This window comes from Chlamydotis macqueenii, chromosome 2 (assembly GCF_036417535.1).
Source record: "Chlamydotis macqueenii isolate bChlMac1 chromosome 2, bChlMac1.mat, whole genome shotgun sequence".
NCBI lineage: Eukaryota > Metazoa > Chordata > Aves > Otidiformes > Otididae > Chlamydotis > Chlamydotis macqueenii.
The window spans coordinates 145,023,092-145,038,770 of NC_141557.1; the positions used below are offsets into that span (position 1 = coordinate 145,023,092).

Here is a 15,679-nt window from a genome sequence, read left to right on the forward strand (position 1 = left end):
TTTTGTTTTTTTTTTTTTTTAACTGAAAAATACAATTCCAATGTTTCTGTGAAGCTCTTTTGGATCCTATATTAAGCGTTTTTGGTTGATGCTCACCAGAACAGATCATAACTAACATATATTTAAAACACATGTCATAACTTCTCTGTGACTTCATACTTCTGTGATACATTGCATACTTCAGCTGCTCATTTTAGCTCTTTAGGACATAAAGTAACGAACACCGTATCTGACTGGAATCATAGGAGGAATTTAGCTGTACAGAAAACGTGAGTTTTCAAGCTAGGATTTGTTGAGCCCATGGTGTGAACACCCCCTTCCTCTTCACAGAAGTACCACAAGAAGCTCTGGTGACTACACTGGAGAGAGCTGCCCAAGCCCAACCCTGCTGTGCTTCTTACATGACTGCAGAAGGGTTTGTCCACTCCAGTGTTTATGTCAGAGACTGACAACATCCAACTGCTACAGCAAATGATGTTTGGTGGCGTAGTAGGTGGCAGTTTCCCCTGTGAGTCAGTATTGATTTGTTGCTCTCTTAGTGTATTGAGCGGTTGGAAATTGTCATCTTTTGGACGTTAAGGATCAGACTTTGGTTGCTTCTGCCAGTGGAAACCCTTAGAGCATTCCTCCATTAGTGGAGCGTTGTGTAGGCGGTTTTTAAGCCAAATACTTACATTATCTCTGTAAATCCTCCCCTCTTTCCTTGCATTATCCAAAGCACTTTTTAAAGTGTAGTAAGAGCCTTAAGAGCTTATTGAGGTTGGCATTGACTTGTTTTATTAGTTGAACCTTCTTATACTGTTAAATGTGATTTTTCCTGTACTCATATTCTAGAGAATAAGATGCATTTAGAATCCTGACTTGGGTGCCTAGACAAATTACATGAATTTGTGACTTTAAAATATGAAGTTATTAATTCAAGAAGTTACTTTAGAGCAATTGTCTTGCAGTGAGATCTTTCCCCATTTTCAGTCTGGATTTGAACTTGAATTACCAGCAGTTTGCTCAGTAATTTTGGAAAACTGCCTTTATTTTTTCAAAGTCAGCACTGGCTATAGTTGCATTTTTTTTTTTAATTTTATATGCCATTTGCTTGAAATATTTTTACTGGTCCCCTTCTTTCAATTTATTCTCTCATTCACACACTTGGTTTTGGCATTTTGTTTTTGCTTTTCCTGTGCATTACACTATGAAATCAGAGGAACTTTTTAGTTTATTGTAATTTAAAGAAAACAATCCTTGAGTGTTAAAATAAAACTTTGCTTTCATCAGTTGATTAGACTGTACAGCAGTTTCTTTACAGGAAAATACAATGATAAAGAATAGTTGAATTAAATAATTTTCTGAAAAGCACAGATATTTGACACTTCATTTGGTTAATATACTTGTTTTGATGTTAAATATGTGAGCCTCTGTGCTGATTAGTTCTTCTCATCTACGCCTAATCTAGGAGAAATGTACACTTTTGAAGGAAGACAGAAAGGTTTTGTAGGTAGGGCTGTTGTGTGGAGCTGAAATTCCTGGCTGCTAACACATGCTCTTAAAAAGAAGTCATTATTCTCTAGGCCACTCAAATTTAGTTGAATTAAAAAAAATATATATATTTAGTTTTAATCTCTTATTTCAGATGTTAGAGAAGTATTCATTATTCTAAGAATTATTGTAAGTTTCTTATTATTATTTAGACTTAGTTTTGCCTTATCACTGGGAAACTGGCTTATTGCCTCTATGCAGACCCTGGAAGAACATCTGTCTGTTCTGAGGACATGAGTCACAGTTACTTTTAACATCGAAACAAAATATGGCTACCTAGTGCTCTTCAATTAGGTAATTGGTTTAGCATGTCCTCTGGTAGAAGCGTTTCAGCAGAGGCAGGCAAGTTTGATTAATGCTCACAAAAATCTTTAATGTGATCCTACTTGTAGTAATTTTCCAGATACATGCTTCTTGGGTACATTGCTAAATTCTTCTGTGTTAGCAGTCTACACGTTATTTATGGTTGGAGAGAGGTGATTTTGTTACAAACTATTTGGGAAACAGAAAATTAAATCATGGTTTTAAGAAATGGATTCCGGCTCAATCAGTCAAATTGCTGTGTAATGGCAGAATAGACAAAATAATTGTTCGTCAGGGCAAATTTGAAGTGATTACATTTCCAAGTATACTTCTGTTTGTTATGACGCAGAGTTTGGTTTTATTTGTTCAGCTTAAAGTACATGTCAATATCATGAAGGCAACCATTCTTGAAATTAGCAAGCAACATGTTTTAAACTAATGTCTTATGTCAGTTTTGCTTTCAGTGTCCCTGAAGAGAAGTAAAATAAGTAAAATTCTTCTCATTTTGAAGCTTTCCTCTCTGTGCTTTCTGTGTGTCTTGCCAAGCGTGCTTTTTGACCACAGTATATTCAGGCTTCTGTGCTTTTTATTGGAAACTCTGAATGCTTTGAATTTGAAACAATTTTTCAGTCAGGATTTTGGGTTCTGTTTTTTCATTTGCTTGTTTTTTTGAGAGGATTTGGACTACCCAAGTATCTACTTGGAACTACCCTTGTTTAGTGTGGACAAAAAGAGGATATTGTATTAAGTCACATCCAAGCAAATGTTAGTTCTCTCGTCTAGGAGAGTGTTAAGAAATCTTTTCCTCTGAAGTGGACTATTGCAGGTCACTATGGAAACTGCACAGCCTGAAGAATGGGTTCACCCATACTACTGGAGTCAAAACATGGCATATCAGTTCATCTGAAAATATGAAATGTGAAAATGTGATATGTTCAGTATGTCTCTTAACTATAAAGTATTGTCACAATAACAACATTTCATTCTCCTAACGATTTAGTTTGAAATAGCTTTTCATTTACTCTGCCAAAACCATGTTTTAAGAACTCTGTACTGATTGGGAATCCCAATGTTAGATTGTAGCCTGGGGGTCAAAAGCAGGTTAACAGGTCCTGCAGCTTGTTGGTGGTGTGATATTACCTGGGTTTGATGACTTAATCTTTCTTAACAGGTCATGAAGAGTTTGCTGAATTAAGTTAATTACAAGAGAGAAGGGACACATTATAAATCAAGGACTAACTATGCAAAACACCAGTGGTATTTGAAATAAAAAACATTAAATTGAAAATTTATTGAGTGTTTAGATGTTAACATTCAGGTAGAGAATAGGCTATTTTACTAGCAGCAAGTTATAGTTACTGCTTCTGTAATTTCTTTACCACCCCTCCCAACCCCAAATGTAGAACTTTTTAGTGCAGGTGTATTAAGAATGGTTGAGAGTTTTATTTGACTGAAGACCAACCCAGTCAATAAATCCACTGTGTTAGATATGGCTGATGAGTGGTGGGAATTGTCAATACAGTTAGAAAAAGCCTTTTGAGGTCAGCTTGGGGTGATCAACATCTCCTACCCTTCTACCCATTCCTTTCCGAAAGTTGGCTGCATGTGTCTTAGGGAATCTAAAGCCATAAGTAGTATTTATTAAGCTGTATCTTTTTTTTTTGTTGTTGTTATCAAAACAGACTTTATTACATATGCTGCTGTTGTAATAGTAGGTCACAGTCAAATACAGGGTCATTACTTGCAGTTACTTTGAGCCATAAAATATAATTATATGATGACTGGATTATTCTATAGTAGATTTGATGAGTAGAACTTTCTCTGTCTCACTACAGCAAAAATAGAAAATAGATTGGCTTAAATAATAGTTCCAAGTCTTGTTACTATTTGAATTATTAATATAGTCTTGTTTGGATGACACAAAAAAATTCAAGTCTGAAGTAAAAGTTATGTTAAAGTTTACAGAGCAAACAAAACCACGGGAAGTTATCTATTCAGAAAAATATTAAATTTCAAAGTGGAATATTTATTAGTGCTTACTATTCAAATTCTGAGCAAATGAGTGAAATTAAGGGGTTCTACATTTTTCATTACTTGTTAGAGGAAGGGTGATATAGCTTGTGTTCTAGTAAAAATGCTGAGTTTTAGTAAAACAATAAAGAGACTGCTTTTAGGTTTATAGTAGTTAATTTTTGGTACTTAATGTTTAAATTGTTATTTGCACAGGATCTGTGCTCAGAATTTCTGATATATGACAAATAAACATTTTTTGTTGTTGTTTAGTTTGCAGGTCGCAGTAAGAAGGAAACTAAATACTCTTTGAAGGCAGTGGAAGACATGTTGGAGACCTTGCAAATCACTCAGTCTTAGGTTGGCACAGAGATCCAATATTAAATTTTCCAATTCCATTATCAACCTGTAATGACCTATGGGTTACGTTACTCTAGTGCTGTTAAAAGTTAATTTTGTATTGATTAACATACTATCTAAAATAATGTTTTATGAGAAGTAAAATGCCTATTTATTGCTGCTATGAGAAATGTGATGAATACCCACCGAAACGAATAACTTATCCGCAAAGACAACATAAAGAAATGACATGTGCTGCACATCAGTCTCTTTACATTTTTGTATCTACATTACCTGCTTTTAAGCCATAATTTGTAGAAATAAACTTGTTAAATTGTAAAAAAAAAAATACAGTGATTTATTTGACTTGCAAATGGCAATTATGAATTTATATATGTAGATGAATAACATATGTTAGAGATTTTTATCTTATTTGCATATTTAAGAAGAAAAGCTTGCTGCAGATGTATACTTTCTGGTAAATATTTACCATACAGCAAGAAGTGGTTATGAATACAGTATGTTAGAGAAAAAAGTTGATGTTAATGGTTTTATTAATGAATGATATCCAGTACTGTAGAAATTGAGAAAACTTATTTGTGTACTTTGCTTCAGAGGGGCTATTGCACTGGCTTAAGGCCAAAGACATTCATCTCTGTGGCTTTGTGGGCAAATGCTTTCATATCCACACAGTTCTCCAATCAGTATATGCATATGCACTTTTTTTATTCCTTCTGTATATCCTTTGTTGGACATGTGTTCCACATCATGAATTTTAAAACCATCTGAGTGCAGGGCTGCGTGCTGGTCTGTACTAATTTTGTACCTGCAGTATGGGTGCCCCTTCACTGTGGTGTCAGCTGTAGTATATTAGCTTCTCCACGGTAAGCAAGTGTCACGGCACTGTAAGGATGAGATAGCTTGTTCGGCTGCCTTGTAATTACTGGTGGATAAAAGTGTTTTTACACCATTTGAACGAAGCATCTCATGCACTGTGAATCTGTGTTGTTTTTGCCTTTTAGGCACTTGTTTATTTGCTCAGATAATTGGTCAAACACCCTAATTCATGAATTTTGCAGTTCTGATTATTCTAGATGTTGTTCGTATGTGTACTGTGGCAACTCAGTTGCACAGCTATCATTTCATTTATTACAGCTTCAGTAAGATTGCATAACAGCAACATACCCTTGACAAATTCTAATAACAATATTGTGGTGTCATATTCACGACTGTTACCACCATCCAAGCTGATTTGAGTTTCAGATTTCATACTGCCTACTCTACATAGATGGGAAAGTTAAAGGCAATGTATGAAAATGTCCTTTTTATGACCCTGGACTTGATGCAGTAAAACAAAGCAGAGCTCCTGCTTAAAGCAGCAACAAAAACTTCCCCTGTGAGTTCAAAGCTTGAAAATGTGTATAACTGAACTGGTTGTTGCATGAGACTGTGACCCTAAGAAACGTGTAAGATCTCATTCCTGTTGTGCGTGAAGTAGGTTGGAGTGTGATAGTGTGACAGGATTGGTGCTATGCCATCAGAATTAATTGTACCTGGAATCTTAAATTAACTTAATTCGGTACTGTTGAAATAGAAAACTGCAGATGTTGCTAATATTATATTAGATCACCCAATTCTAACTTGGGGATATAGTGCAGATCCTTTTATAATAGTAATTCACAAGCTGCCCTTAGAACAGTATTTGCAGATAGATTATGTCTGTTTCAGGTGGAAAACCAAGAAAATCTTATAGGTGAACCTGTGTGTTTCTGTTCAGATTTATACTCTTTTACTGTACGAGTGTGCCATCTAGAGTTTTAAACCCTCATTAGTCTTTTTTTATTTTACCTATATCTCAAATAACTTGGTTGCATTCTGAAATTAAAAATGATGGGAAGCTGTACTGTAGACTAGAATTACTTAAAGATGCAAAACATTTTACCTCCAAGATATTAAAAAGCAGTGCAGTATTCTTGTGCAGCAGGCATCAATGCTGCTGGAAGGTGTCGTATATAATGTTTTATTCAGAGGTAACTTTTAACATAACAATGTCAGACTTGGCCGTATAGTATATCAGTTTTTCTGTAAGGAAGTTTGTTCTGTTTCTTGTTTTCAGTGATTTGATGACAAATTTAATCTCATTTGGCTGCTTAGAACCTTCTAGTTATCACTGCTAGCGTATTTTTTAAATTGCTATTTAGCAGTCTGAGTTGTGCTTGTATTTTGGCATAAGTCCCACATAGGAGAGCTTACAGATTGACCTAGCAAATATTTCTGACAAATATGTATTTACTTCAAAGATAATTAAATTACTTTAATGAAAATGCATGGGTAGTCTTTGATAGGACTATTGAATTGCAGTGATGGAAATTCAGGGTGTTTTCCATATTCAAGTGGAAAAAAAAAATTCTGTGTCTGCTGGGGAAGTAACTGAAATGCCCTGCAATCTCAGTAAGTAAAGGGTACAGAAGGGAAGCTGTGATATAACGTGATCTTTATAAAAGTCATTTTCCAGTTCTAGTACATGATTTTGTAATATGTAATTGACGCTGTCTGGCATTGAAGAATAGATTTTCAAAGAATGGGTTACTTAGTTAACAAATGAACTTGATTATGTTCTGTATTGTGCTCTAACAGTGACAAATGCTACACAAAAATATTATTAAGCATGCAGTCTCCCCTTTCCAAAATAAAAGGCTATGTTTTCATATTGTTTCAGTTGACAGCAAAAACTTCAGACCTTTGCAATGCCAAACTCTGTAGCCATGACTTGTGTCTTTACTTTGTGCAGTCATGGTTTGATAGCAGGCTTGATAGGGAGAGCTCAGTGTTACCTGTTGAATAAAGGTCGTTGGAGAGCCTGCAAAACCTCTGATTCTGCCTTTGCAATACAAGTTACTGGTGACTTCTTAAAAACCTTTTGTCCAAATGTCATACAACTCATATTCTGTAGCTGTAAAAAGCACATCTTGTTTAGAATATATCCCTAAATCTCTCCAGTTCAGTGCCTGGAATATCTTGCAGTTGCTATTGGAAACTTTGTTATTAGTCAACGGAGGACTTCCTCTTGGCAGCGCTGTATTTGTGATGGCATCCGTGTTTGCTAGTCACTGCATTTACAGTGGAACTTGTATTTCAGCCAGCTTTAGAAGGGAGGAGAAAAGGAAAGCAAATTAAACTTGACTTACTGGCATGAATTTGTTAGCTTCTTGTTACTTGCACCCTCATCTTCCAAGAACACCAACTGTAGCTGTAGTCAAGTTTGCAATAATAATTCTTCTTGTAACTCAAGAGCTTCCATATATTCAGCTCTAAAACTAACACTCCATTAAAATCTAAACCGTACAGATTCCAGTGAAACAGCGCTATGTAGTGTGCCCGTACCCTGTTATGCAGTGAAAGGACAGTTCTCCTACCGTTCCTCAAGCTGTTGTCAGAGTGGAGGAGCATTAGAACAGTTCTTTAATCTGGTTTTGTCTAGAAATAGGCTTAATAGGTATGGAAATATTGCTTATTATTTGCATTGCTCAGTGCATGAATAGAATTTTAGGACTAGCTATTGCTTAACTACAGATACTTGAGTCTACATGGAGAATAAAGTACTTGAAATTAGTCATTAGTCTTGTCTGGAATGACTCTGCACCTCTTGACAGGCCCCACCTGGAAGCTGGATTCAACCCAGAGACTAGATTTCAGATCTAGGATCCCAGCAGTGAGCACTCCTGGTGTACAGGCACCGTTGCAACTGAAGAGGGACCAGCATGGCCCAGAGCCTATAGAGCAGGAGTTCAGATACTTGTGCTGGGAGACCCAACATGGCACGGGAGTCTCCACCCAGCTGCTGGTAGGGCTTCACATCAGCATGAATCTGCCTGCAGGTTTCTGCTCCTACTAGGGACTGTCCTCTGTGTTTTATTCTACTCCCCTTGGCCTCTGCACAGCAGGAATCTTGTGGAAGATTGGTGCTGATGTGGTACCCTGCCAGTTTCACTGGGGCTAGGCGTGGAGGTGAGGGTACAGGTGGATTGGTTTGCTGGGTTGATCCTGGATGTGTGAAGGTTTTGCACGTTCTTAGTTTCAGTGTGCTCAATTACCAGTGTGCACCTAAAAGTCAGCGTATGAACCTTTGCCTTGAACTGAAAGGACGTCAGGCAACAGACGTCTCCTGTTAAACAGCTGCGGTTTGCTTAGCTCGTGTGTGGGTAGTTGACGAAGAATCCAAGAGGCTGGATTTTATCCATGCTGAACGATGTGCAAACGTACAGAAAGATGTATTATTCATGGTGTCATGGTGACTGCAGTTCAGTTCTCGCAGTCCCTGGGCCTTTTTGGATGTGTGTGAAAGAGCACAGAGTGAATAACTTAGGGAAAACACTTCCAGATGGGAGACCCTTTATCCAAGGTCAAAGGGATGGCTGGAGGGAGGAGAGCCACCTTTGCAGCTTGCCTGAGTGGGCCTGGTAGTTCTCTTCCCTGTAGAGGCTGACAAAATACGCTGCATTTTATATTGCATAAATAATGAGATGTGTAAGGCTGTGTTTAAAGAAAACCCTGAAATTGTAGTGCAAAGTTGTTTTTCTCCTCATCCCTGTGTTTTTTAACTGTTTTGGTTGTGACCTTGTTGATATTAGGGCTCCTTACGCTGTTTGGCTAGCATGTAGGCATCTGCCTCAGGGCTATCAGTGGAGAAAGATGCATTTAGAGTGACTGCTCGCTTGGGAAAAGTTCCTGATGGCCTTCCATCGTGGTAGGTCACGGCCTATTTGCATTGTCGATAGAAGCACTACTTGTCCCACAAATGGAGCTTGCTTAAATAAGATTCCTGTTAGGATCAAGGCTAATATTCCCCAAATAACGAAGGTTCTTTTCCCAAATTTATACAGTTTTTCTGTAGGAAGCTGTTAGGTTTTGGACACAATGTTTGGAAGTGAAACTTCAAACCAGGCAGATGTAATCCTCCCAGGAAGAGACTGCAAAAATCAACAGTGAGGCAGTTTCAAAAAACTGAGCACCAAGTAAAATTAACCATTACTTCTGTTTATTTAGGTAATTGAGCTTGACACAGTGGTGTGTCTGACAAGTTGGTTTGTGTTTTTTATTCCATTAAATACAGATACGACACTCAAAGCTGTCACTGGCCATCGGAGAATATTTGTTTCGGTTCAGACTTTGGAAATTGGGTAAATGCAGATGGATTGCAATGTGGGCAGCAGCATAAGAAAACTACCTAGTAAACCAGTATCTCTTTCCCTGGAGAGCTGCTGCAGTTTGTTTGTTTAACTTAGAATCCAAGAATGAAAACCATGAAGAATTATTAATATGCCTGTTAAAAGTCAATAGCTGCTGTGTCCTTTTAATTCTGTAATCAACAGTTATTCCTCTAATTTTTTTTTTTTTTTTTTTTTAATTGCGTGGTGGTTGTATGGGCTGCTTGGGCAATATTGGTAGACTTTATTGTTAGCTAGAAATATGTTTGAAAGATTGAAAGGGAGGATGAAAATTCTGAAAAACCTGTAAATACCTTCGTCTTACTGACTGCAGTTGAGATAAATTATATATAAAATGAACAGAGAATTTCTGTTTTAAACATATCAATAACACTTAGTGACTTGTAACAATATTGTAATTGTAGCCATGCCAAGCTTTTTGATCAAAACTTCCCAGAAATGTAATGTCTGTGTGGAGCCAAAAGCTCTAATAAGCGTTTAAGTGAACCTTGATTTAGTTAAGTGTAGGCACTGCCCAGACTGAGAAGGAAGCCTTTGCTGATACAGGTAATTTACTCCTCTTGGGAAGCTCCAGTATTCAGGTAATTTTGAGCCTGATTAGCCGTATGAAAGAAACAGCTACACCTATTATCAGAGTAGTTTCAAGGAACATCAAGACTTTTCCACATACAAACCATCTTCTCAGTAAAGCAGATGTAGATGTGGCCATTTGGGAGCAAACTTTGAGAGCAAATCGATACACAATGCCGTCACTTTGGGAGGGAATTGGATGAAGAAGCCTAGCAAGAGATTTATGTCTGTTTTTCCTTAGGCCTTGTTTTTTATAAATTTAAAGTTTGCTGAACAAAAAGCAGTCTGCAAAGAAAGTTCGTTTAGGTTGGCTGATCTCTGTGTTTCAGCTGTCTGACTATGTAAGAGGAAGTGAATTTTGGAGGTAGGAGTGTAACAGGCTGGTGGGTGGCTGAGATGAGTGCAAGGAGCTGAATCTTACGCAGTTCCACGTTGGGAGCACCTGGGCCTTCTGTGCCAAGGCGGTCAGGGCTCTTACCCAGCTCCAACATCTATCTTTAGGGCAAGAATAACCTTTTTCGTGTCCTTTCAATGCCCAACTGTCTAATTCAGTCTTCTGAATGCCTGTATCACATTAATAGTGCTTTTTGAAAAATTCCAGTGATTTGCCAGGTCAGAGGGGATCAGTGATCTGATTTATTCCCTCTAGCTCTAGCCAGCGTACATACAAATATTTTGTTTAAAATGAGCTCTTGGGCCCTATTCCTGGATTGCTATTTAGGCAACAAAATACGAGATGGAATTCTCCAAGTCATCAGCTCCCATTTGGCCTTGCTGGCACTTTTTTGATTCCAAAGTTTTTTGAAAATCGGACCACATATTTAAGTGCTTAAGTGCTTAGACATGGATTTGATTCTTAAATTTAGGCACTTCCTTTTTTTTTTTTCCCCCCAAGTCTTTCATTTGCCAGTCTCGTAAGTGGAAGCAGGACAGATACTTGTCTAAGTTGCCCTGGCTGTGTATTTGTAAGCAATTCAAAAGTGCCTTTGCATATATGGCCATCTATGTGTGAAATCATAGGCAGACAGCAACAAAAGTGACTGCTGACTAATGCTGTAAGAACAACATTTTAAACAAAACTAATGCAAGAGGGGATGCAGAGGCTGGAAATGGTAGAAGTTAGTGAGGTAAAAGGTCTACTTAAAGTAGAGAAGATGTAAAAAAGCCTGTGCTCTGCTGGGCTCTGGAGCCACGTGGTCTTTTCTTCTTCATGCTCTGTCCGTTTCTGCGGTCTCTCGCCTGTTACCTCCCACCGGTTACATCTTTTGCATTGGTTCTTTGAGGCAGGGTTTCTGTCTGCATGCTGTGGCCAACCATGACATGCATGAGAACTGAGGGATGACGTCTGGTCATGCCAGAGTGGTGGTTTTTCTGTTCTGTCCTGTTTCCTTTTCCGTGGTGGATGAGAACTGCGGGTGTGTTCTTCGGCAGTGAGCAACTAATACCAGAAGGCTGCCAGATATTTGCTCTGTTCACCTATTTCAGATCACTTCAGGTAAATGAAACAGAAGAACAGAAAGTGTCAGGAGGACGTCTGTCTGCTGTCACGTCCCCAGTGACCTGAAGAAAGCTGTGGAGCCAACTCTTCAGTGCCACTTGGGGATTGGAAGGAGGGGGCACAAACACCCTGAATGAGGAAGGCTATTTAAGTAGGAAGTGATATTACTGAGGACTGGCCAGAATGCAAGAATTTTGTTTTACAGTCAAATTGAGGTCCGACTTCTGTTTTTCCTCTGTGCAGAAACCTTTTCAATGCTGAAAAAGCCATACCCACAAGGTTGACTTCACACTGGATTACCAGTAACCTAACGACTGAGTCATTTCCCTGGGTAGTGGGAAATCAAGGTTTATGTTGTCTACCTGATTAAGAGAGAGACTTTGAACTTGAGTTTCTTGTATTCCCGGCAAGTGACCTAACCATCATGTTGCTGAGTCAGTCTCTGGCCCACAAACGGTTGGAAAAATAGTAGAACTTACTAGGAAAGACTAGCCAATGACCTTTGGTAGGTTTGGTTTCTCTCTCACTGAAATTCCCTAAAATAAACCCAACCCTGAGAAAGCTCCGGTGAAACAAATGCTTTTCTGTGGAAAGCATCTGGCTTTTATGAGTCCTAATGAATACACTATTAATTGCAATCTTACACAACCAGGACATCGACTTTACTATTTATTTAATATACAGTGGCTCAGAGGAATTAAAAATAATCAAGTAACTTGCATCTTTTTCAGCTAACAAATCTGGAACTTTACAGGGAAAGGAAAACATGAATCTGCTCGCAGTGCTTGCTCCCTTTCTCTGCTTGCTAATGCACTTCATGTTGTATGGATGCGAATGGTTTCTCTGGGCTTCGAGGCAGCTCAGGACAGCAGGCAACGCAGGCAGCTGCACAGAACAGGCAATTTCATGGAGATGTGCCTGTGTCTGAAAAGGCAAAAGTGGACTATTTTACTTGGAGCAGCCTGTCTGTCTTCTCTGTGCACAGCTTTCTGCTCCGACAGTATCCAGCGAGGGAAGAGTCAGGATTTGTGTGTGAGTTTGGGCAGCTCTGTTCACTGTACCCTTCCACCCTCTCCTTTCTAGCTCACTGGAAGAGCAGCACCCAGCTGCTTCTCCTGGCCGTTTTCTTTTCCTCTCTGGTGAAGAAGACACCTCCTGAGTTGTAGTTACTCTCAGAAGGAGGCATGAGGGACGCATCACTTCTTTTTTTCAGAGTAGAGTCAAAGTGGAGGCAGGAGGGAGTGGTGGCTGGAAGCTCATGCACAACTGGTTCTGTCCTGAAGAGCGAGTAAAGGAGAGAGCCGCAGGTGAAGATCCGAGAGAAGGCTGAGATACCTACAGGGACCAAAATCATCCCAGGCTCCTCAAATGCAGGTAAACCAGGTGAAGAAACTTCTGAAATCCTTGCTGTTCTTTGCAGAGCCCGGTTCCCAGCTTTATCCACTGATGGTCACCCAACAACATCACTGCACACATGGACATTTTCAAGGGCAGGCCGCAGCTCAGGTTGTAGCTGTGAAAAAAGGGAGAAGCGAGGACATAACGCTGTCCAAGCAGAGATTTCTTTTTAAGGAGGAACGTAAAGAAAAAACTTAAATTATTTTGATGCTTCTGATAAATTAAACTCAATTCTGTATTGTGCAAACAATATATGGAAAATTACTTCTAAGGAGCCTAAAGGAAGAGAAAGGTAAGAAGATAGGTCCTTGCTTCTGTACGCAACAGTGGGAGCTGGAGACGTGGGCCAGCCTAGTAAGTCAGACTTCTCTTGGCAGTTCGAAAGGAGAAGCAACATTGCTTAGACACTTTCCCTTTCTTTCATGGAGAACTTCATTTATCAGCAAAATACTGAAGTGATAACCGAGCGTGAATAAACTGAGTTCTCCTTCAGGCATATGGATGCATATCCACTTCTTCACAACCGATTAACTCAGCACCCTGCTTCTAGTATTGGCACTTGGCTCGGAGGGCAAGTGCACATAGCTTGTGCTGGTGAGGAAGATGCATGTCATTTCAGATCTTAAAACATTTATTTTTCTTGCTTGCTTAAGGTTGATGGATTTTGGATTTTGTGTATGATTTTAGTTGGGTTAAGTTTTCCTTATTATGCTGATCTTTATGAGTAACATGTCCTATCTCCCAAGTCATTCAGTCTGTGGGGTTCCCCCTTAAGTAGTTTAAAATCTCTCTGATGAAATATGTATGCGGAAAATAAGTAAGTTTGTTGGAAATTATCCTTCATTAATTGTTTTTGCCCTTGTGGAGTGGAAGGGGAATTACTCAATCTGTTACAATGAGAGAAATCTTGCTAAAATGCAGGCGATGGTGTAGTTTTGTGACTAACATGAAGCAGCCTGCCACTTTGTGAGTTTTGTCACGGACTTGGCTCTGCAACGTGATGCCGTTCGGTAACATAGGCTCCTTCTGCTTCAGATTTCTCAAATGTAAAGTAGGATCAATGGAATCTGCTGTGCCCAAAAAATCACTGCTCATAGGTGTCACTGTGAAATTAATACAGCACTTAGCAGTTTTATCCTGCTTACCTTCATAAATATTATGTTGCTGGTTGGCTGATCGACCAGCTACATCTGTCTGGGAAAAGAAGTAATTCCTATGTCCAGTCATTTCTCGCAGGTAACAAGAAATTTATGTCATGGGGTGACCCCAGTCAGTGCTTCGGGTGACAGGAGAGTGTAGGGTAAATTGGGCAGAATTCATGTACATTTTATACAGGCTCCAGATGTTTTAAGCATTCATTTAAAAAATGATGTTTTAATATTTGAGGTGGTTATTAATTTTTTTTCTCAAATTGAACTTTAATATGAAGTGGATGGATATAAATTATTGTTTCTTGCTAACCTAAAACTTTCTTTAATTATTCATAGTTTATTTTCTATACATGTCAAGAGCTTTTGATCCTGTAGTCTTCTCTGAGTTTATAAAGGATAATTGCCATCTAGATTAACAAATGAAATGTAATTGAAATATGTTGTATGCAGAGTTTTTATGGGATCAACTGCAAAATGATAGATCACACAGTAAAGGAATTTTGGAATAAAGTATAAAAAGTGCTTGAAGGGAAAAAGGAGAAGTGGTTCTGAATGTTAGACGGGTCACAGCTAATCCTGAGATGGATTATTCTCTGAGTTGAATTCAGCTCCGATTTAACTCAGCAGGAGGTTTTATTTTGATCTAAATGTGAACTTGGTGTTGTCAGTTTTAGATCAATGATTATATTCCATTAAAATACTAATTCATATTTTATAAATCTATTTTAGGCCATTTTCATTTAGAACCATAGTTTTCTATATATTGAAAGGGCTGTATTGCCAAAGTACCTTGCAATGAATCAGACACATAACAATTCAAGTATTCAAAGTGCAAGACAAAATAAGAAACTGATTTAAAATTTTCTCTTATTTTTAAACTATTTTTCCATCACAAGTCTGGAAAGTAAGCAACTGAATTTTTTTGATTATCATTAGGCAGCTCTGGTATAATTTATGTTAAGAGGTTTTGGCCTGTTTATGTGTGCTGGAATTTGCCAAAATTAGTAATGCGATATTCCATCTTTAGCAAGCCTATAGAGCAATAAATAATGACACATGACTGTATGTGAGTGTTGTTAGTTTAATTTTTTTTGTGGTGTTCATGAAATGCAACGATCTTCCAACCCAAATTCTGCAGTATTAGGCAGCAAGTTGTACTCTGAACTAAACCAGATGCTGATCAGCTCTGTTCCTATTATCGAGTTGGGGCAAAGATGGTAACCAGACCTGATTTGCAATGCTAACATTTGGAACAGATTAACAGCAGTTAGGCTGAAATGAGAAACCTCCACTTTACTGAAAAGGTTCAAAACATGTAATGCTGTAAAAATCAGGACGTCTGTAGTATGTTAGATAGGAATAAATAAGTTAACTGTAGGCCACACTTTCCCCTTTGCAGGATGTGTTGTTTCCAGTTTATGAGTGGCTCTTTGAAAGGACATGTTTATGAGGTATAGTGAAGTCTAAGCCCTGATAAACCATCTACTTGATGAGGTATAGTATATCCGAACTGGCTGTGCTTGTTCATTGTGTGAGAGCCCTCCCCAGAGCCAAGCTGCACAGAAGATTTTTGTCTGGGGGACAAATCCCACATGCGCTCCTGAAGCTGGGAGGCCCAGGATGCTTTGGAATGCCGACCTGCTGCATTT

At 38.5% G+C, this 15,679-nt stretch overlaps 1 protein-coding gene across 2 annotated transcripts in view; it reads left to right on the forward strand.

Moving 5' to 3' along the window:
• The window catches only part of EMC2 (ER membrane protein complex subunit 2), a 44,248-nt gene extending 36,451 nt beyond the window's left edge, over positions 1–7,797 (forward strand). The window contains exons 11-12 of one of the 2 annotated variants that reach the window (XR_015257730.1): positions 331–512; positions 4,120–7,797. Coding sequence is in view for 1 of the 2 variants with exons in the window: in XM_086741165.1 (XP_086597291.1) it covers positions 4,120–4,206 (87 nt within the window). In the remaining variant the exon portion in view is untranslated. The remainder of the gene's footprint in view (positions 1–330; positions 513–4,119) is intronic. The other variant, XM_086741165.1, reaches the window with a different exon arrangement.
• Positions 7,798–15,679: the final 7,882 nt, after the last annotated feature.